Here is a 23,640-nt window from a genome sequence, read left to right on the forward strand (position 1 = left end):
AGTTTAGCCATTTCGCGTGTTGGATGGATGGTCATAAAGTGGGCAGGGATGGAAATGGTGAACAGAAAGAATTGCCTCCCCCTCCATAGCAGCAAAAAAAGAGAAAAAGAAAAAAAAAAAAGAAGAAAAAAAAACGTCTTTCACATATACACAATCTTCAAAAGCAACAATTAAATTAAAAAAAAAGTGCATACCATAAGATGTCGCTTCTTCTAAAAACGTTCACATCTTGTATATATGTGTGGACAAATTGCTCACTTGGATTTTTACTCCCCAGGGAGGTTTCGCAACGGACAAAGTTGGTACTGTCTTACGGTGCGGGACGTGTGTGCAGTTATGCCTCCCATAGGGCGACACCAGTTATGCGTGTTGAAGCAACATCAGCCATGGCTGCACCGTTTCACTCATCATACCATTTTGGCTGGTGTCCCGGGAAGTGTGTCTCTCTCACCCCCTCTTCGACTCGTCTGCTCTTCCACTTGTCTTCTCTTCCACTCGTGCGCTCTCCCATACGCCCGCTGCTCCACTCTACCTACTGTTAAGCGTCTGAAACCATTGCCTTATAATATCACACATGAGAGTGGGAATCTCATTTATGTCATTGACGACGACAAAGTACGGAAAGGGGAAGTCGTGCAGGTAGGGAACTATATGGAGCTTATTATCTTTGTAAAATGTTTGTTTCAAATTGAAAATGGACTGTGCCTTATTATTGGATAGCTGTGTATCGATAATCATCAAGACTGGGATGAAATTATTTTGTATACATTTGAAAATCTCCGCTTTGACAGTACTCTTGTTAAATCTTCCATCACTGATTATGAGCATTAAATGGCTTACTACATTTTTCCCTCCATTTTGCGGAGTAGAGCTATGTGTGTTTTTAAAGATATAATTGCAAATCTTTAGCGCATTCAACATGGCATTATCGAAAGAATTCTTCGTGTCATGATTAAATTGGAAATGATTTAAGATTTTTAAAAAATCCTGTTTATTAAGGCTATTCCTCAAGGAGCATACAACATTGTTTGCATTAATTGCATTATCATTTTCTCCAAAGGAACATATGCCAATTCTTCCCACTTGTAATTTTTCAAACGCTCTGGCCACTAAAAATATAGCATTTAATGTCATTTTTTGTATGTTATTTATTTTCATACTTTTTGTATTATCAATTGCGATGACGATGTTGTAATCTCGTTTGTTCAATTTGGTTCGTCTTTTCCATATTTTATTATTTCGGAAATCGCTGGCAAAATAGTTTACTAATTTTTTTATATTTAATTTTTTTCCCGACTTGTAATCCCCTTGGTACTTATTCCGCACCGTTGGTTCGAGGATTATTTTTAATTGCTCACACAGCTGACTCGACATCACTTCCGTTTCGTTGTTTATTTGGTCGTATATTTCTTCATACTCTTCGGTCACCTGTTGGTTAATGAGTTCCAATGCCGTTGCTCCTTCTCCACCGTTCACCATCTTCTCGTCAGCATTTTCCCCATCCCCGTCTTCTACGTACTCCCTTTCCAGCGCCTTTTCATTTCGATGCACTTTATAATAGCCTTCGTCTCTTTTTGCGTTTTCTTTTTCGTCCCTTTTTCGCGCTTGCAAATTTTTCTCGGAATAATGGATACTTTCTTCCTTTTGGGCGATTTCCACATCGTTGTTGGCCTCTTCCTCGAAGGTTGTTTCGTACGGGTCCCTGGCAACGTCTCTGGCTCTGTCGATCGATCCGTTGTCCGTCGAGGGGAAGTCGCTCCTTTGGTCCACAAATTGGTCCTCGAATTGGTCCTCAAATTGGCCTTCCAAGTGGTCCGCCTTATCTCCCTCCTCTGAGTCATCTCCTCTGCTATTCATATCCATCATGTCTTTCCTCTCACTTGAAGCCCTCTTCGCATTCACCTCGTTCGAATATGTACTTTTTTCTTCATTTCCTTGGCGTGTGTCCTCCTCCTGCTTCTCATTTGGCTTCCCCTCCTGGGCATCCCTCTCGCTCATCCGTTCCACGGGCTGCATTTCCCCTGTGCTGACAAAATCCATGACCATGTCTCCGCAAATCTTTTCCTCATCCTTACTTCTATCATGTTGCTCTTTCGTTACGTTAGAATTTCCTTTCACCGTTTGGGAATCTTCCCTCGCCGTCGCCTTCTCTTTCTCCTTCTCCTCCACCGAATCGTTCTCCCTACCCATGCTCATCAACCGCTGATTTATTTTTTCGATAAAATTCGTTATGTCGACAAAATTTTTTGTATATATGTTGCACTTGTCAATTGAAAATGAAATGTCGTTTGCACCGGTCCCTTCATCATCGTTGTTGTCCTTCTGGTGGCTCTTCCCTCGGCGGCTACTTCCGTCCCTCTCGCTCTGCCTATTTGTAACGTCCGCTTCTGCATCCTCGCATTTTTGGAACGCCTGTTCGTTACTAATTCGTCTGTTATCCAAATTGTGTATAGTATTGTCCATCTCGTGGTGGTCCTTCTCCGAGTCGATATGCCCCGATGGGGGTGAGTTACGCATTTTTTCAACTTGGTACTCATCTGGAATTTCTTCCTCTGCGGTAATGTCCCCTTTGACAGTCTCCCCAATATTGTCTCTACGTTCGTTGTTCTCTTCACCTGGTCTGGTTGGCTTCCTTTGGACTTGCACCTCGCTGCTGTGTGTGTGCTCCATGGGTGTCCCCCCTTCTGATTCCTCAACCGACTCATTGCGACTTTGTGGCTCAGCGGGAGAATCTGTCTCTTTGCAGGCTTCTGCGGTTGGCTCTTCACAAAGTTGGGTGACAGGTTGGTCCACAGATTGGTCATCCATATGGTCATCAGTTCGGTCTCCAGATTGGTCTCCAGATTGGTCTCCAGATTGGTCCCCAGACTGCTTTCCATCCTCATCATCGACTTTCCCATCATCTGGGGGGAGCGTCCCGTCGCCCCTCTCCTCCGTGCCATCCGCGCCATCGGCGCTCTCCTTTTCTTCTTCAGCGGGGTCTGTCTGCCCCTCCTGCGGTTCTATCTGACCGCTCTTGAACCCCTTTCCCCTTCGGTCATTCGCACGCTTATCCGTATCGAATTGGTCCATCTGGTCCAGCTGCTCCATCTCCGACTGATCCCCATCATACGGGTCATCGGAGTGTTCTGCGGCCTCGCCCCCGTCGGAAGCATTCTCATCCAACTCTTCTACTTCGTGGCGGATGTCGACTTCTCCTGGATCCTGTTCGCTTAATTCACATTCGTTCCTTCGGCTCGCATCGCGTTCTTCCCTATTCGCAGCAGTGGCTTGATCTTCCTTTCCCATCTCCCCATCCGAGTGCGCGTCGAAGTCTTCCTCCCTGCTCCCAAAGGACCTTTCGCTGCAGCTTCTGGAAAAGTCGCTCGATTCTATTTCAAAATTGGAGTCCAAATTAAAGTCAAATTCGTTGTTCATTTCGTGGCTCCCTGCATTTAGCAGTTCATTCCTTTCACCCTTCGGGTCATCCGGGTGATCTGCGCTTTGATTACCAGCTTGTTGCTGGTTGATCAAATCGGAATTGTCATTTTGTTCTCCCTTTGGAAATTCACTGGTGTCCCCTTCACCATCATTATCAACATTGACCGTTTTCTGGTCATTGAGGGATCCGCTGGAGGGCTCGTCCGTTCGGTTCCCCTGTAGAGGTTGTTCGGGTTCTTTCGCTTCCCTATTTGGGTCATCCGCCGGGTGTCTCTCTTTCTCGGCCGTTTCGCTGCCCGCGTTGCTACTAGCTTCTTCTTCCTTTTCCGCGTCAATTTCCCCCTGGTCGTCACCCTTCAATGCATCCTTCAACGCGCCGCTGCGTTCACTTACATCCCACTGGTCGCTATTGTTCTTTTCGAGGACATCATCGATAGGGTGTTGCTGCTCATTTGCACTCAGTGGGTCGGCCTCGGAGTTGCTTGCCTCATTTTTCTCGCCATCCCTCTTGTTGGCTTCATTGTGGGTACTATTATTATTGTTATTCTCTTCCTCCTTCCTTTGTCGCTCTCTTTGCATGTCTAAATTATTCTGCTCGTTTTCTAACTTGAGGGAGTTATCCTCACCGCCCTGTTGCTCACCTCCGGTTAATTCCTTCTCGCAGAATTTTTCAAAATTGTAAGTAGCCTCAATCGCTTCTTCATCAAAGTTGTCCTCATCTTGACTGAAATTTTTTTCGTCCTCATTGTAAATGTTATCTAAATCTTCATTATCGACTTGGTTAGAAATATTTTTAATTCCTTTCCCTTCTCCTAACCCTATTCCTTGTAAGAAGTCCACTTTGTGGAAAACCTCCTCTTTCTCCTTTGCCTCTTTCACCGCGTCCTTCCCGTTTGACACCTCCCTGCAGAGCCCCTTGGTGTACAAAATTTTCAGGACTTTTAGGAAGTAAAGAGACACGTTTGAGAAGCCCAGAAATATATCGAGCATGTACACAAGGACACACTTGGTAAAGTAAAACAGATTCTTGTTGAGATAGTGAAATACTTTGATTGACTTGCTCTCTTTTTCGCTTCCCCTAAGCACATCATAATTAGTCTGAAGTGTTAAGTACATTTGGATCATCTCCTTCATGCAGTACATTTGATTCACATTTTTTGGATTCTGGAAATCTGGGTAGTCCCCCCGAATATATATGATAGATTTTTTCTGCACAACGTTGCTTATGAAGCGGCACATTTGATCGTTCAGTTTTTGTACTTCATCTTCCTGTGTGGGGTGGTTATCCCAATACTGCTTCGGGTCCTTTCCAAAGGGAAAGGGGGATGATGATGTCCACTCACAATGCGCTGTGACCCCTGGTAAAACACCTTTCATCTGGTAAAAGAGACCAACTAATTTTGCCACCTGCGTGTGAATCTTCTCCTTAAAATAGGGAGCCACATTCAGGGCAAACATTTCACTCAAGTTGTCTCTCAAAAATTTTACGCACGTGTTGAGGCACTCCAAAAAATGGACGTTCATTCGGAGTTTCATGGAGGGATGGGCGAAATCCAATTCTTCTAACCTGCTCCCCCGGTTGGAAGTGTACCCATTTCTAAAGTAGTTAAACATTCTGAACTCGTTTGAGCTGTGCGTGATGTACGCCATTTGATAAACACACTTGAGTGCGCTTCTGAAGAAATTGCTAGCTCGCTCTCGGTCCACCTTAGACCCTGTTGCACCGAGACCGCTGCTGACAACCTGCAATAGTGCACCCTTGACGAGGTTACATCTTTCCAAAAACTTCTCAAAAATGGAAAAGTCGACAAGAATATAATCCAGTCCATATCTCTTCTCACACAGGAGGGTTGTCACCAGTAGGTAGTAGCACACAAAATGACGGTAAAAAATGTTAACTTCTTTTCTCAAGTTAAAGTATTCACAGATGGTGGAATTGAAAAGGTAGTACAGGACCTCATCATTTGCCATGTCTTGATGCATACTTAGAGATTTTATATAGATGGTCAGATGCAGAATTTCTGCGTTTTTTTCTTCACTACGATTTAGAATGTCATTTATGTCGTCTAAAAAGTGGAGAGTGTATAGTTTGTTTCTCTTTAAGTCTTTCTTTAGTTGCTCTCCCATGAGGAGCACATCCTCAGTTGCTTGCTTCATCTGTTTATTTTTCACCTCCTCATCGTTTAACGTGTCATCCTGCTCGATCATATACGTTAGGCAATTTTTCAGCTCGGCCAAAATTTCCTCAGGACAGCGATATTCCAGGAGAAATAAACTACCCCTAGTACTGTCACAAAACTGTACGTCATTTTGAAAAAGGCTCGAGAAGAAATTAAAATTGTCTAAGTTATTCAACGCGGGTATGTTTAACTTCTTGGTGAGGAAGTGCTTCAGTATGTAGATCCACCTCTTCTTCTGATTTATGCCAGCATCTCTGCATTGCACATTTAATACGTTTCTTACCTCGGCGACGTAATTTTGGGAAATATCTTCAAAGCTGTTGTGAAGATCCATGTTTGTTAAAAATTCGTCCAATGGTTTTTTCGTTTTTACTTTTCTTCTCAGCCGGGTTAGGGATTCTTTCAATTTGTTCAGTTGGTCGTGGAACCGGTTTTGCCTTTCCCCCGCAGGGGTAGTCGTGTCGTTCTCCTCCTCATTAACAGCGTTGTTCTGACAAACTGTTTCCCTTTCATCCTCTTCGGATGAATCAATAGCGTCTCCATTCTGCTGCTCCTCTTCAGGAGAAGACCAGCCGCTTGAGCTGTGCACATCGGGGCTCACTTGGTCTCCGCGTGGGTCTGCCAACGTGTCCACGCCTTTTTGCGCAAAAGTGGAACTCGCCCCATTCGCCGCATTCGCACTATTGGCACCACTTGGACGACTCCGCCCTTTCCCTTCCGACCCAAAGGAGGGACCATTCTGAAATATGAGCTTATCCACGGTAACGCTGATCTGCTGAAAATACAACTTGGCGAAGTAGGCAATTTTCGTTTTTAACTTCATGATGGACCACTTGTACGCCTCCAGATCGACCAAGTCCAAGTTCATTTTTTCTAAAGCGCTCTTCAGCTGGACGTCAAAATATCTCTTAGAATCTTCGATTCGTTTTTTTATAAGTGGCAGATATATTCGCATGTACCTATACACATTTGAAAACACATTGCTCATCATCCTTTCGCTCTTCCTTTCAGAGTTCCTAAACAGATGGGCGATAAAATCTATCAGGTTTAGTCGCGCAGGGAATTCTCCCACCATGGACTCCCTTAAGAAGATGACCAGCGTTTCGAATGTCTTCACAATTTTGACCTTGGCAAGATTCTCCAAGTGGGGGGGATTATTACAATTATTTGGATTATCCTGGGTAAGGGTTCTTCCACTGCCAATGGAACTTCCCTGGGTGATGTTCACCCTGTTGGAGGCCCTGCTGAAGTGTTCACCTCCCTCTGTATCGTCGTAGCAAAGGTAGAACATATAGGACAACAAACTGAGTGTCCTCTTTTTCACAATTTTCCTATTTAGGTTTTTCCGAATAGTTTTTACGCTCTTCAATTTGTAGAGCCTGAAGTAAACGGTATAGATTAGCAGCTCCTCCGGCGCCCTATTCCGCATGACCTGTCTGACTCTCCTCATGGTGACCTCATCAAAGGTTACATAATTGTCATTCTTGATTGAGAGGAGGAGACTAACCAGGTGTTCCAGTTTATGAATTATCTTCTCTATCTCACTTTCTATGTTGTGAATGGAGATACTTAGTATGTTATTAATGCCATTGAGTATACTCAGCACATTGATATTCCCGCTTTCGTTGTAAATGGGTACAAATTCTTTCTTCAAATTGATCAGCAAATAGCACAAGTCGTTCAGCGCGCTGAAAATATACTCCATGAAGTTATCGTCCAGCAGGTTCACATAGTTATTTATATATACTTGATTTTTGTTCCTACAGTTTTGCAAACACTCGGCTATTTTTTTTTTAAAAATTGCAAATTTGTTGTTATTATATTTTGTCAAGTCGCTAAATTGGGTCAACATGTTAAGTGTAAAAAGGAGGAGCCTCTTCTCTTCATTCTTCTTCCTCAAGAGGAAGGTGAATCCGTTTTGTTCTTCCCTTGTTTGAGCGGAAGTGACGCGTTTTTTTTTCGCCCCAGAGTTTGGATCCTTCCGAATGAAGTCCTCCCCGCAATTCAGCCTTATGAGCATATTCAGTGTGTGCCGTATGCTCCTTTTCGTTATTTCAATTTCACTTCGGGGGGTTCTTTTCCCGTTGGTGTACTTTCCCCCCTTGAATAACTTCGCCATTTTGTAAATAACTCTGTTGAAATGCGGTTCGTTTGGCTTTTCTATTTCTATTTCTTTCGCGTCACGTTCTATGGTATCGCGTTGGCCACATTCCCGATCAGGCTCTTCGATGCCATCCTCTTTTCTGTCCTCCTCTTTACTGCCCTCCTCGCAGCTCTCCTCCCCGCTTCCAACACCCGTGGTACCCCACTCAACGGATGTGACTCCAGCCTTGGTCGAAAAATACTCCTGCGAGTAAAACACATTGTCCAGCTCCTTCTCGATGTTCTTCTCTATAAAATCCCGGTCAACCAAACTTTGCTGCATCTCCTTGGCGGTCCTACTCTTAAATTGATCAATTTTCAAAAACTCATTCATGTTGTCCATCTCGTCTTTCTCATTAAAAATGACAATCTGTCTGCACATCCGTTTTAGCAGAGGGAGCAGGGATGCGACGTCAAACTGTGTGGAAATATTCTTCGGTTTCTTTAACATCTTCGTGACGAAGTGGAGGTACTCCACATCATCAATTTGGCTTTCATAGCAATTTTTTTTTAGATTCAAAATTTTGTTAAAATTGAGCGGGAATTTAATACACCTGTAGAAATCTTTCTTCTTGCTTCCTTTTCGGTCAAGTTGGAGGATGCCTCGAGGGGGTGTTGTCCTTCTCTCCATTTTTCCATTTTCTCCACTTTGCTTACTTCGCAGTATAGCGAAATTCACCCCGTGCACTGCGTGTATGAGCACACTGACCGAATGCGTAATGGCCTGGGCAAACTTTGATACCAAACTGTACTTCTCCCTTACATGGTGTACAAAATTGAGGCACGTGTTTATAAGCGAAGGGTTAATCAAATCGTCCGAATTGATCAGAGCCAACAGAACATTATTTTCTATACTCTCCAGGGGTAGCAAGTTCTTTATAAATTCCTTGTGCTCATTTTTTAATTCTAAGTACAATGTGTGCATGTTCTTCGCGCTGTTTTTACTTATGTACCCCTTGATGAAGTAGGAACATGGGTTATTGTTCCTTTCACATCGGGATAAAAAAGTTTCCAATTTTCTTCTCTTTCCTTTCTTTATATTCTGTAAAAGATTCGGTAGTAGCGGCAGATTAATATTCATATTTTTTATGTGCCCTTTCAACTGTTTCTTCCTCCTCATTTTGATGAAATCACCATAGGACACCTGCGCAAATGGGTTCACTTTCTCCGTGTACATGTTGTGCTGGGCACCTATATAGATTTCTTCCCTCAACGATGCAACTGATTTGTCCAGGTAACTTTTCACCTCCATATGTTTGAAAATGTTCTTAATTTCTTTCCTCACTTGGGTGCAAATAACGTTTAGGAAATAGTGCGAAATGTAGAGGCAGCCCAGGGAAAAAAGGAACTCTTTCTCTTGGTACTTCTCCGTCAAATCGACTGCGATGAGATGATCCGGAAAGAGGAGATACAGCATCTGTCGCACCTCCTTGTTCGTCTTCCCCAAGAGGTCATACATCGAGCTGTACAACTCTTCGGTGTTTTCGCTTGGTTCACCATTTATCCCTTCAATGTGTTCACATGTTAAGATTGGTTCGTTTATGCATTTTTCTGAGTGCCCTATGGTATATTCTGCAGGCAAACAATCACCCGTTGAGGGATGTCTCTGCTGGAGGGTATCTCGGAAAGGAGAATCATGTGACTTGGGTATCACCTCGCTAGCGCTTAGTGAGGATCCCCTTTCAGCTCCTGCATTATTGTGGCTCTGCAAATTTCTTAAAATGAATCGAAACAGAATAAACAGCATTGCAAAGACATACTTTTGGATTTTTTCAAGATGACGAACTTTATCTTTCAAGCTGCGTAGACATTTGTGTATCTCCAACAAGTGCAGTAACATTTCGGGGGATGCCTTTTTCCATCTGTCATCTATGATAAAGCGGAAAAGTTCAAGAATGTACAGGAGCAATCGGTCCCTCTTGGATTCTTCCCCTTTTAACGCTTCACCGTTTAGGATATTAAAAAGTATGGTCATTGCGTGGAACGCGAAATAGTGGCGCGTGCTGCTTTGCCCTCTGCTGTTCACTGATCTTTTAATAGTCCAAAAGGTTTCTTCTCCGGGGCAGGCATCAGTTGGCACCATCACGTTAGGCGGCACCATTGCGTCAGGTGCCGCCCTTTCCACATAGTGGTGATAACTCCTTTTCAAGCTCCGAAAGATAAAATTGCTCATTTTTAAATAAGACAGGGTAACCTTCTTTCTTCTCAGCTCCTGATATACGCTCACAACTGAATCGAATATGACCGTTCTGTTCACCAAGGATGATGACACGTATGGATACAGCCCGAATGTGCTAGTCTCGTCGAAGCATTTGTTCACATAGATGTCTCTAAATAGGGTGTACCCTTCGTAAGTTATGTTGTTTGGTTTCGTTTCATGGAGAGCAGCAGCACAGTGAGGATGTCTCTTTATAAGCGTCCCCTTTTGATCATCCGTGGCAGGCCCAATCGTTTTATTACTATCCCAGGAGTGGGACAAACCTGGGTGATGCACATTCGTGCAATTTTGTTGGGACTCCCCCCGATATGCTCCACACCGTTCGCTATAAAAGCCACGTGAATAATTCGTCTCATCCCCGTTATGGCCAAATTGGACGCGATTAACATCTTCCTTTGCATAGTCGTAACTTTTGTCCCTCACCAGATACACATTCATTAGGAAGCAGTAAAGCAGGTTGAGAAATTCCTCCATGATGGAGAACGTCACCTGGAGCTCGAAGGGGGTGGTTTGCCCCTTGGGCGCGCCATTTTGAGGGGCATTTCTTGGGGCATCTTTGGCGTCGTTTTGCCGTCCCTGTTGCTGGGCCCATTCCAGCCTCCCATACTTCTCCTTCAGCAAGCTCAGCACCTCGATTTTCTCTTCCTGCAGAAATATGGTTTTTTCCATTCCGCACAGGTAATTGTACATTCGTTTTATGTCCCCTTTTACGCGCTCTACGGTGTTGCTTATGGGCCTACTGTGGGAAGCTTCCCCTAGGGGGTTCGCCTCCACAGTTTTGTTCTGTGCACCCCCCGCTTGGTAATACAGCTGCTCCCACTTCAACCACATGTACGTGTTTAGAAAATAGACAAATGCGTTTTGTAAGTACTTCAAGGCTATGTTAAAAATGATAAACTGATAGTGAAAGAACAGTTGTCTTCCTTTTCCGTCGGACTTTTCTCCATTTCGTGGGAGGTCCCTGGGTCCATCCTGCTCAATCCCTTCTTCATTTTGGTAGTCCCCCATCGGCTGTACTCCCTCCGTCGACGTAAATACATCCAAATGTATCACTTCCTTTTTGGTAGCCAAACTGCCCATAATTAATTTTTCCATGTGTTTTACCTTTGGATGATCATTCTGTAAAACTTTTAAAGCGTATGAGAAGGATTTGGTTTGTATAAGAAGATTTTCCACATCATCATCCACATTTCTTCCCTCTTCCCCATCAGGAAGGAAGCTGAACAATGGACTTATTCTCCTACCCTCTTCCACACCGCAGACGGAGCGATGCTCCATGGCGTAGTAGTATCTGCCCAGATTCACCCATTTCACAAAATGACTTATAAATATATTATTAACAATTTCGAATATGTTTTTTACCCATCCGTTGGAGAAGTACTCAATTGATGGAGTCAGCACAATCATCTGTTCTTGGCTAGCAGATTTTCTCCACCATCTCATTTTTTCCTTCACTCTGTTTAGGTCGTACAACGGAGAGTTTTCAATTCCGTCCAAGTTGCTACCTGTTTGGATCTCCGCATCAGGGGGGGCATGCAATTCGCTCCGCACAGCTGCCCTTTTTGCCTTTAGTAAAAATCTCATCAACCTGCAATTCTGCTTGAAATACTTGTCCCACCTAAATGCGTACTTCACGGCGTCAACCAGGAAGATAATCTTAACGTACACAACATCATTCTTGAAGTTGCATAGCTTATCGAAAGTGAATAGATATACAAAGAGGTAATAACTGAAAGCGTCTTCGTCCTGTTGGGAGCTCCTTCCACGCTGAGTCATTTGGAAGAGTACCTCCTCTACATGCATTAGGAACTTGTTCGTTAGCATCCAGACGCGGCGCTTCTTCTTCGTTGTTGATTTCGCGGCGGGCCCCTCTTCTCCAGGGAGTTGGCAATTTGCAACGTATTGCGAGCTTCCAAAGTGGCGGTAACTTTCAAAGTACTGGTAGCTCAGGTTCCACTTGAGAAACGCCTCAAACAGGTACTGCCGCTTCGCCAATTTTGGGTCTACCACGGCCAGCAGCAGTTTCCTCACGGCGGGCAGTGGTTTAAGTGCATCCCTGGAAGCGGCCAGCGAGTCTCCGCTACACCCTCCGCCAATGGAGCCAATCCAACCAAACACAAAGTCCCGCATGACACCAAAGTAGTCGATCTTCCCCCTTATAACTTTGTTCGTAATAAAATCGAGGTACTTCACCATATGTACCTGGTCTGAATCCCCCCTAAGGACCATCCTATTTTTAATGTTTAGAAGATGCTCATATCTGTAGAAGAGGTCATTGTAGGAGAAATTTTCCAAAAAGCAATACACGGAGTAGCAAAACAGTTTATTCAATTTGAGCTTAGTCATCGAGTTAACCAGTGCAATTTCTCTGGCTATGTAAACTGGGGAAGACGATCCTGCGTCGTTGGCGAAGGTGCCTCTCTTCCGTTCCTTCCGATAACTTCTGTAGTAGCTATTAACATAATTAATGAAGCAATGAAAATAAAAGTAAATAAAATGCCTCGACTTAATCCTGTGAGCGAATCTGTTCGAACAATTCATTCTTCGTATAAGCCCCTCCTGAAGATTCCCTCTTTTTACAAAATGACGGACCCCACTTCTGATGTTAAGTACTGTCCTCAGTACGCATTTGTGAAGACATTCAAAAAAAGGGAAAAAAAATAATTGCGTCTTCTCATTCAACTTGGAATACATTTGACAGTAAAAATTTACAAATGAATTTGAAAACATTTCCTCCCACTTCTTAAAAGGAGAAACAACTTCTTCTCCACCTCTTCGATTCTTTCTGACCCGTAAAAAGTGGCTACACAGATACATGATGTAATTATCTACATGGTAAAAGTGATTTTCGAACTTATGATTTAGCAATGCGTTCAGATGGATTTTAAAATTTCTGTGCCACTTCATGTCCTTTCGCTTCCAATTTGTCTGCTCCATGCGAGCGATTTTTTTCCTTTTCTCTGTCACCTCTTCTTCCCCGAGCATGTGCTCCATCAAATACACCGTCATCGATATGGCTACACAAAAATGTATAATGTCTGTCGTGGGTCTCACTCCTTTCACGCTTCGGAAGCGCTCGAAGCAGTAGTTTACGTAATCCATCATCTTGGTGCAGTTCATCTTCAGATCTGCCTTGTCAAAGAAGAGGGTCACCATTTCAGCCTTCACATCTTCGCCACGGCCGTCTGCAAATGGAGCAGCAACCGCGGGCTTTATGCCGACGTCCCGAATTCCAGCCCGCACCTCCTTTTGAATCTTCTTCAAAAAGACTTGCATCATGTAGTGGAGCACGTTTCCCTTCCTGACGAGGTTCAAATACTCCTCTTCTTCGGCCCTCACCTCTGCATCGTTCACCTCTAGCTCGAGGCCTTTCGCCTCGCTAAAGCAGATGTTCGCCACAGACATGACGAAGCTGCTGTCAGGGTTGGTACTACTCTGCCCATCGTGCGCATTGTTCCTCTCAAAAATGGCAGCTTCACCGCCAGCGGCACGTGTCGATCGTGTCCCCTCCTCATGATTCTCTTGATCCGTATCAGTCCCGCGGAAGAAAGTCGATGGATCACCTCTGGCAAAAACGCTGACCCCCGATTGGTCATACAAATTTACGGCGTTCCCGACATACTCAGAATAGGGCCCCCCAAAGTGAATCTCAAAACAGCGGTTTCGCAACGCTTTACTAATCTTGTAATGCTCCTCCGAATTTAACGTTAAAAAGATCTGGAAATTTCTGTGGGGCCTGATTTTTTTCTTCTTTCCGAATTCGTGTAAAAGTATGTATCCGTTCTCTTCAAAGAGACTGTTGAGTCTGTCCAAAAGGGAGGGGGTCGAAAGGTGCACATGCTTAACAAGGACCCAATGTCCCTTCCTCATGGCTTTAATAAAATTCCCTTCATTGTAAATATATACATTTTCGTTAATGTGATTGTTCCTAATCGTTTCAAAAAGGTTGGTTATGTCTAGGAGGGCTTCTTCAATTCGGTTTATTCTTCTCCTCCACTTATTCTGCATTATCGTCGTGGTGTTCATACCGGTTTGCACAAAATGCACGTAGTTCCTCTCAGCGGAGAGGGCACCATCATCAGAGACATCACCCTTTCTCAACGCATTAATGAATTCCTCTGCCAAATAATTTAATCTCACCATGACGTTAATTTTCATTCGTCTGATTCTACGTTGGAATTTCCCTTTGGTAAAATACGAGTGGTAAAATTTTTTCAAATTTTTGTTTTTCAAAATGTTTCTCAAAAGGAGATTATTCAAATTGTGCATTTTTCTCTCCACTTTCTTTATTACATTGTCCCGACTGTTGCGTTCGTAGCAACCGAATAGGTCGAAGGTGTCCATGTCATTTGTCAGCGAAAATTCGAATAGCTTCTTCTCAAATGTGTGCGCCAATTGGTTAACGAAGGTGGATTTTCCGGAATTATTTTTTCCAACTAAGAGAATTGGCATACTTAACCTTATCACCGCTTCACATGCGTAGTAATTTTTTTCGTCTTTGGATAGGAGAAAGGTGGATGGCGGTACTTGACGTGGTATCTTTCTCATTTTTCCTGGGCCTGATTTAGTTCTGCATTCATATGCCGCGCAAAGATTAGCCTCGTGGTAATACAAATTTGTGTAAAAGGCGCGCATGTGGTTCACTTCGGTGCTCCTCACAAATGCGAGCAGGCTCTCCCTGGACGTTGCTTCGGAGAGGCTTCTTAAAAACGTCTCACGGTTACTGCTGCCGCCACTGTACACGTTCGCTATAACGAAGCGCACGATTTCTCTATCCTCGGCGCACGTGAGCCGGCTACACACGAGGAGATGGCAGATAGGGACAAAGCTGGTTCCCCCCCCACAGACGCTGTCGCAGACGGCGCCAGTTCCACCGCTTCTCCCCCCGTTGGCCTGAAAAAATCTGCAAATTCGCAAAATATCCCTCAGGTTCCACACCCAGCACTCGCTGTCCCTAAGGAGGGGGTTTATTTTTTTCATCACGAACGCCAAGCTGATAATCTTTTGTATGTCCTCCTTGGGGATGCAGCTGCCATAGAGCCTCTGTACAATGCAGAGGTAATCTTCCTCGTTCAGTTCTTCAAAATATATTTTGGAAAATCTGTTCAGGAAGGATTTTGGGAGGCCCTTCCTTCCCCCTCCTTCGCTGTACGGATTTTGACAACAGAACAGTCGAAAATTCGGATGGCTCCTAACCGTATCGTTCGTTTCTGGGATGAATATTTCTTTCCTGTGATCCAAAATGGAGTTGATCCCCTCCAAGGTTTGCTGGTTAGCTAAATTTATTTCATCAATAAGGATCCAATAGCCCTTCTTCATGCACTCAATCAGTTTTCCGTCTTTCCAAAAGTAGTGAAATGGGGACTTGTCGCGTTCTGCGGTTTCGCCTCCACCAGATGGTTGGTCTGCTGTTTGCTCTCCCGTTTGTTTTTCCCCTTGCTCTTCCCCTTCTTCCTTTCCTCCTCTATGCAGAACGCGGTTGCTTCCTTTCATTTCGGTCGGACCTCTGGAACCTCTTCCCTTTTCATCCTTAATGGGGAAGTAGGACCCTATCAAGTCATAAATGTCGGTGCACTCGGATAGATTAATCCGGATCAACTTATTATTTGTCAATTTGGCCAAGATATTAATTATGCACGTTTTCCCGACCCCAGGAGATCCCTCCAATAGGATAGAACTCTCCAGCTGCATTGCTCTGACAATTTTGAATAGATTCTTTTTAATGTTTGGCGTGTCAAATACGAATTGGCAATTTTGTGCGAACTCAGCAAATGGGGTGGTAAGTTTTCTCCTAAATTTGATTCGAAAGTCGTTCACCTGGAGGTACTTTCTTTTAAACGTAAAATGGTATTTTTGGTCGAAAAGGGCTTCCACCAGGGCAAGTTCCCTACTTTTCTGTGCCCCCTTCTTGGCCAGGTTACAATTAAGGGAGGAAGAAGCCCAGTCTAGCAAGCTCCTCCGCAGTAGTTCTTTCAAAATCGCTTTCATCTTGGTGTCCTCTTTTCCGTCTATCAGTATGAGAAAACCGCTGTGGAAGAAACTTCTCACAATATACCGTCTGAGGGTCCTCTTCGTTGGGTTGATCCCCCTCCGCAGGGATATCTCCTTCCGTCTACTCACATACACATTCATGAAGGAAATCCACTTAATAGTGTCCCTTACCGAAAGGATGACATCATTTGTAAGGAATTTATTCTGTCCGATTTGATGAAAGAGGCGGCGCAGGCAGTCAGCCGTGGCACATTTGAGACTCTTCACTTTGGTAAACTTCATCTGCTTGAGAATTAAAAAGTAGTAATCCTCAGAGTCGTAAGCAAGGGGTGGCACAAAAATTTCTGTGAACCTATTTTTCAATGTTTGTGAGATTTCCTTTTTTCCAAAATCACCACTTGGATTCATCGTTCCTATGAAGCAGAACTCATCGTGCGCCTTTACATTTTGGATATCCTTCCCCCCTTTTTCTGTTAATAATAGAGTCCTTTCGTATTCCAACACAGAGTTTAGCCTTTCTATGACTGCCGATTCGACTAGCGAAATTTCATCCATCAGGAAAATATTTCCTTTTTTTAAAGAAGAAACGAGAATGCCATCGAACCAGGTGAAAATGGAGTTTAAATTATTTATGGACTTCTCCAGTTTGAGTAGTTTGTTTTTTATGGACTCGCTCAGGGGGTATCTCTTCTGTAGGTATAATGTGAATATAAGGAAGTCTTCCTTCTTTACTTCCCTAATTTGGTCGTATATTATGCCGCTTAAATAGTTCGCTGCAAAAGTGTCCGCATAATGGCTCCATATTTCGTTGTACAATTCAATGCAGTTTTTCTTTACCTTCTCGAAATTGTCTTTCCTATTTCTCACCAATTTTAAGCTACCTATAATATCGTATACGTCTGTGCTTTCATTACAGTTTAGAATGTTAAGCTTCTGATTTTTGACGAAACTTAGCAGCTCACAACAGGTCGTTTTTCCGCACCCCGTTTCTCCAATCAGCAGGGCGGATTCTTTATATTTGAAGCATTTTAACAGCAGGCACAAAATTCTGGTTGTGCTTTTGCCCAAGTGCATATTCTTCAGATATTCCACTCGCGCGTCGTCGTCGTGTGAAAAAATGTGGGACCTTCCCCGTGGCGGCTGGAGGAGTTCTTCCTCCCCTGTACTGATCACTCCCCCGTCCACAACTGCAGATCCACTCAGATGTGAGATCTTCCTCCAGAAAGCCTCTTTCAAAAGGAGCACATCTTGATCGTCCTCATACCTGACGATGAGTTCCTCCCCCTTGGGCAGAAAATTTTCACTGAGAATAGCCTTAACCGTCCGCTGATCCTTCTCATTTCTTAGCTTCTCCGCAATGACGTAGTATCCCTGTAAACACGCATCCGCATTGCTTCTTGGGCATCGGTTTCCCCATTTTATCAAATCACGCAGTGTCATTAAATTATCATTAAAATAGTTATAGTTCGATTTGACACTCCTCAGTTGGCCAAAAACACGTATCATTCTTTTGGCAATACTTGGAGATATGGCACACCGTCTGTGTAGGATAATTTCCAACTCACTTTCTTCAAAATCGTTGATGTAAAATTCGATGAATCTGCTCCTAAAGGCTTTTGACAATTCTTTCCTTCCGAGGTAGTTATTATTATTGGCTGGGTTCTGAGTTGCAAAAAGCATGAAGTCTTTGTGTGCCTTAACGTACCGCTTCAATTCAGGGATATACAGCTCTTTGTTGTCATCTAAAATTCGGTTCAGTGATTCTAAAACTTCTGACGGTGCTAAGTTTAGTTCGTCTAGAACAACCCAGTAGCCATTTCGTACTGCCTTGACAAAAACGCCCTCTTCAAAAATTAAATTTCCACTACTTGGGTCATTAACAAATTGCCCATAGTACTCATTTATGTCTGTGTTCATGTGATTATTTATCCGTACAAATTTGTGCCCTGTAATGTCTGCAAAGAAATTCACCAAGGAGGTTTTTCCAACAGAGGTGTTCCCCTCCAGTAAAATGGGGGTTTTGGAGCCACTCAAACACAGCGCCAGCTTTCTGATGTTTTCCTTCACATTTTTCGTAATTATAAAATTGGACAGAATATTCACAAGATTTATTTCTTCCCTTCCGCAAAGGATCCAGCTATTTTCTACACATGCGTATTTGTCCACATGAGCACTCGTTTGGGTTTCCCCTCCCCGGGGATGGTCGACCGGCGACTGCCCTTGCTGCTGCCCCTCCGTTTGCGCTTCTCCCCCTTTTGCAGCACTCGAATTTTTTACAAAGCGGGACAGATCATTTCTCTCCGTGGTGATTCCCTTTCTCGTGTCGAAATATCTATACTGATAGTAGTTCTCCAGCATGGCATAATTTATCACACCATTCTTTTCAATCTGCATGCTTTTGTCATTTGGGGGTCCTCCACTCTGGTGCGCACTCTTTCCTTGGCCACATTTGAAGTGCTTATTAAAAATATGATCCATTACTTTCTCATTATCCACACTGACGGAGCTTAGGAAGTTGCACACGAATCCATTTCTAACAGCTGCGTGTAGCGGCAACGGATTGAATTTTCTCTTATGTACGTTGACTGCATACTGTACTGCCCTGACTAAATTTCGGGTGGAAAAAGAAATGGGCTTATTTTGTGTACCGTTCATATTTTTCAAACTTTCTTTCTTTACTTCGAGGTAGCAGTTGGTGATGCTTTTTATCAACCCCCCATCCGAAGTGACCTCCCTAAGTATGTGCTTAACCACCATTTCGACATCGTCGTACTGTAATATTTCGTCTACAAATATTTCTGTAAATTTGTTCCGTAAAATGGAAGGTAGTTCCTTCTTCCCGGATGATACAGAACTGTTATACAGGTCGATGTGGTGGTCCTCTTCGTCTACTTCTTCCACATCGTCCACCTGGTCCGTGTCGATGTGGTCGCTCTGGTGGAGGGAGCCATCCTTTCCGCTGTTCGGTACCCCCCCGTTGTTACTCTTCTTCCTGGCTTCTCCCCCCACGCTCCCCTTTCCCTTCTTCAAATTCGGGATGACTGGAGGGTTCATACACGCGAATAGACGAAAGTTGGGATGAATTTTTACCTGCTCATTTCCTTTCTCCACCACATCGAAGTGTTTGTTGGACAAATCAACTAACCCCTGCAACCGTTGCAAAATTTCCGTCTGTGCGAGATTTATTTCGTCCAGCAGGAGCCAGTAACCGTTCCGGATGCAGTCAATCAGGATGCCGTCGTGAAATTTGAAAATCAACTCATTCGCGTTTGAGTTGGACTCTTCTTCCTGGTGTTGCTCCTCCTGGGGGGGCGATTTACATGAGTTATTCTGGGTTAGGCCTCCATTTTGTTGTTCTCCCCCCCTTTGAAAAAACTTATCAAATCGGAGCTTCAACGCTGGGGAGTTATTACCATCCCGGTTACGTGTCCGACTTCTTTTCCAACTTCTGTCCCCACCGGATCTCCAAAAATGGATCACACCTTGACAGTCGTGCTGAAATATTCTGTACTTCTTCACCACGCGCATGTCAAAAATGGTGGAGTCATTTTGAAATTTCTGGACCACAAATTTGGCAAAATTGTGGCAGGTGTTTAAAAAGGTGATAAATTTCTTCTCACTCAAGACGATTTTCAGTTTGAGGTAAAGCATATCTACCTCCTTCATACATAAGTGCCTACCAATTTGGCAATTCAGACTTCTCAGTTCTTCGAATAATTCATTCGCCTTTACGCTTATATTGAATGGGTAGTAATTTCCAATAAGATCGGACGCTTCAGACTGTTCGCTGAAGACAAAAACGAGTAATTTTTTCCCAAAAATTTTGGCAACGTAATCCACCAGGGCTGTTTTTCCAACTCCAGTGTCTCCTATGAGGAGTATACTCTCCTTATTGTGGACCCCTTCGATAATTTCGTACAAAATGTATTTGTGCACGGACGTCAGCAGGAAGGAGTGGCTCGTAATTTTCTCACAGTGGAGGGTAATCCTTCCCTTTTCCTTTCGCAACGTTTCGTTAAATTGCTCCATGTAGTCATTAACACTGTGCAATTGTAACCACTTGGTCACGCTTTTTTCCTGTAGGTCGAATATTCTGAGCAGTCTTTTCTGGAAGTGGGCCCTCAAATTGCCATTCGGTACATGCGACGTGAGGATCGACTTGCACGTTTGGAACAGGATGGCCCTCGTTTTCTCATTTTCGTGCATAAATATTTTTCTTTTCTTAACCCGTTTGATAATTTTTACCATGTCGTGCAGGTTGATGCTTCTGAGCAGGGGGTACTTCTCCAGCAGGGTCTTCACGCTGTAGTAACCCCGCAGAATTACTCCCCTGTAATTTTCGTTCACTGCGTGCTTCAATTTTTTCCGCACAATTTCTTCTACTTCCTCCACGCTGTAGCTTCCGATGTGCACTGTGTGCCATTTGTTGAAGAGGCTGCTCAGGTGGCCTGGGCGCTGGTTCAGTCGGACAAGCTCGCTCAGTTGGCGCTTCGAGCGCCGCGTCGCACCGCCATGGCCGAAGACACTTCCAAGGCCGCTAACACTGCTACCATGGCTAACATCGCCATCGCTGCTGACCCCCACCGTGATGGTCGCGAACAGACGGAAGTCCTTGTGGGGGTAAATGTGCTCTCCCTTTTCGGTCAAATAAATGTGCCCCTTGCTAGTCAGCTCGCACAACTTCTCTACCACACTGCTAGAAATGTTATTCACATTTTCGAACACAATCCAGTTTCCACTCATCATAGCCCTGGCCAGGATGCCAAACTTAAATTCGAAGCGCTTCTCATTGCTTTCCCAGATACCTAAAATGGATTTAGAATCTACCACGTCGTCTAGGTATAAACTTATGACATTTCGTTTTTCCGCCTTTTCATTTTCAAATATTTTCTCATGTATGTAATTAATTAGGGACGTTTTTCCCGAACCTTGACTTCCTATCAGGATGGTTGGTCTGTTTTCATAGATGTTGGTGACCATCATTTCGATTATGCTCTTCAGCCTGCTCGTCAGGACAAACTTGGTTTTTCCTTCTTTCGGGGCCCTCCTCAATTCTATCCCTTTGATGCAAAAGGATGGATACACCACTGATTCGATGTCCACGCAGAATTTCACACAGGCATTGTCTTCTCTGTGCACTCGAAACTTTTCCACGTGCAAGTAGTCCAAGTTATGCAAGCCGTATCGATGCTTTAGTAAGACGCGTCGTATATCTCGCGATGCGTCGTGAATCACTTCGTGGTTAGGTGTATTCACTATAGAGCAGTCCAATAAGGGGGAACTACCCCCACGAGGCGTGACATCCATTCTTCTAACGAGCTGACTGGTCATAAATTCCTCTACAAAGACAGTTCGCCCAATTCCATGATAGTGCAAATAAATCAGATAAATTAAATCCTCAAAAAAAGGGTTCCTCCGTTTGCACTTTAAAATTGCCGGCAACAGATTCAGGTACGCTCTGTCCAGCGTCTTCTCCAAGCTCAGGTGGCAAAAAAGGAGCAGCATCTGGACGCAGTAATGAGCGATGGAAGCACTAAATGATGGGCATCTGATGGGGCTCCTTCCGGGAATGCCCTCCACGTGACTGCCACCCACGTGACTGGAAGCTACTCCCTCAACCAGTGGGGAATCCTGCTCCTTCAAGTACCTCGTTACGATCGCATCGAAGTACCCGTAACAGTGGGCCGATTTAGGAAACACCTCCTTAAAAAAATAATCGATCGCACTTTTAAAAAATGAATCCTTGCTAAACAGTATGCTATTCATGCATATCATGCAAAAATAAGCTTCGACATTTATGTTATACTTCTTGATGAGATTGTAAATGTGCAGAATGGGAGGGGTGTCACTGTCCTGTGCGCTCAGCGGACCGATACGCTTCTCCTCCTTGTGTTGTCCTTTTTTCCTTCTTTTGGTGTCACCTCGGTCAGTCGTCGTCTGTATCCCTGTTCTAGTCACATTCACAGGAACCACGCAGACGCTCTTTCCGCTTTCTTCCTGGTCCCCACCTTCACCATAATTGTAACTAGCCAAGTGTAGCGCCTCCTGAAATATCTGATTCACTATCGACGCAGTTAAGAGGTTAAAATATTTTAACGAAATTTTTAACAAGGAAGGTTCGAACAGGGTTAGGATGATGGTCTCGGTTAACACCAAATCGGCTGTGTGTTTATGTCCTCTCGTGGGGACGCCCCTGGATGGTCTTCTCACCATGCCGTGCTTCAGGGCAGTAGTACGCGTGGTGCTTCTTCCCGAGGCTGTGCACATCATCTCGGACGTATCTGTGTGCACGACATGCCTCGCTTCCTTCCCACATACAGCATCGCAGCTTCTTCCATTTGTGACCAGTCCAATTTTGGTTAACGGGGAATTTTCATTACCTCTTCTACGTCGCGCAGGATGCGCTTTATAACGGAGCAATTTCTGCAGGAGGAAGCAATTCTTATGAATATGCTTAACACAGTTACGTTCGAAGTATAGGAAATCTCTTTTACTTCTTCTCCTTCTTTGTGGCGATTCTTCCTCCTGATTGGATCTGCCTGTCCAAGTAGTTTTTTCTTTACAAATGGAGCCTTTCCCTGCCCTGATGTGGCTTAGGATTTCTTCGCACCACAACAGTTTTGTCCTCTCCGGTGGGGTTTTCATTTTTTTTAAAATTCACAAAGCGTCGTTAAACGGCGTGCACAAAAATATGTGCATGCATTGGTCTGTATAGTCGCTCCGACGAAATTTACATGACCGTAAAAAAAAAAAAAAAGAGCTCAATGCATCACTTGGACTAAGCAAATTTTTTAATTAACGCGCTCGAATGGGAGGCATGTAACTACGCGAGGGGTGCACAAAATGGAAAAGAAGGTGGAAAACAGACTGGCAAAAAGACTGGCAAAAAGACTGGCAAAAAGACTGGCAAAAAGACTGGCAAACAAAGTGGCAAACAAAGTGGCAAACAAAGTGACAAACAAAGTAGCAAACAAAGTGACAAACAAAGTGACAAAAAAAGTAGCAAACAAAGTGGCAAAGAGACTGGAAAACAAAGTAGCAAACGAATGACAAAAAAGGTGAACACTACGGTAGGTAGCACATAAGCATATAACGCAGGGGTGACTTTCTCCGTTGATGCGTGGTGATACAAAATGTATTTTATGTGCCACTTTTGAAGGCTTCTTTTCTTCTTCTTCTTTGTTGTTGTTTTTTTTTTTCTGTACTCTTTCTTCTCCAAAATGGTTGGTGCTTCCTCCCCCCTTCGGGAATGCAGAGATTGTCACCCCCGAGGGCAGAACAACTGGGGAAAACACTCACAACACTATGGTTGCACAATTATTATGCAAACTGAGGCGCTTGGCAGAGGGGATGGCCACATAACCAACCATCTGCCGGGCGCACAAGAAAGATATCCTGACAACGTTGGCGCGCTGGTAACTTTTAAAAACAAAGCGCACCTCCGCAACGTTCAGCAAGGAAAACATACGTAGAACGTATGTATATACTTCGTACGTATGTTTGTAAAACATAAAAGGATGGAAATTACAAATGAAAGGTTCACAAATAAGATCGTTAAAAATGTGCTGTGAAAAAATGAAACAGAAAGAAACTGCGGCATAGTAAAAAAAAAAAAATTCCAAGTTTGTTCATATTTTTGTATACTTATGTATACAGGGCGCCTCGGCACAAGTTGCCAATCTCGAAATG

General features: G+C 43.9%; 1 protein-coding gene across 1 annotated transcript; it reads right to left on the minus strand.

Annotated features, from left to right (window-relative positions):
- Positions 1-528: 528 nt before the first annotated feature.
- Positions 529-22,596, minus strand: C922_03112 (hypothetical protein; the record flags this gene model as incomplete). Its single annotated transcript, XM_008818704.1, has 2 exons — positions 529-4,725; positions 4,828-22,596. 2 exons carry the CDS (start codon positions 22,594-22,596, stop codon positions 529-531), a joined length of 21,966 nt encoding a protein of 7,321 aa, XP_008816926.1.
- Positions 22,597-23,640: the final 1,044 nt, after the last annotated feature.

The sequence above is a fragment of the Plasmodium inui genome (genome assembly GCF_000524495.1).
Source record: "Plasmodium inui San Antonio 1 unplaced genomic scaffold supercont1.12, whole genome shotgun sequence".
NCBI classification, from domain to species: Eukaryota; Apicomplexa; class Aconoidasida; order Haemosporida; family Plasmodiidae; genus Plasmodium; species Plasmodium inui.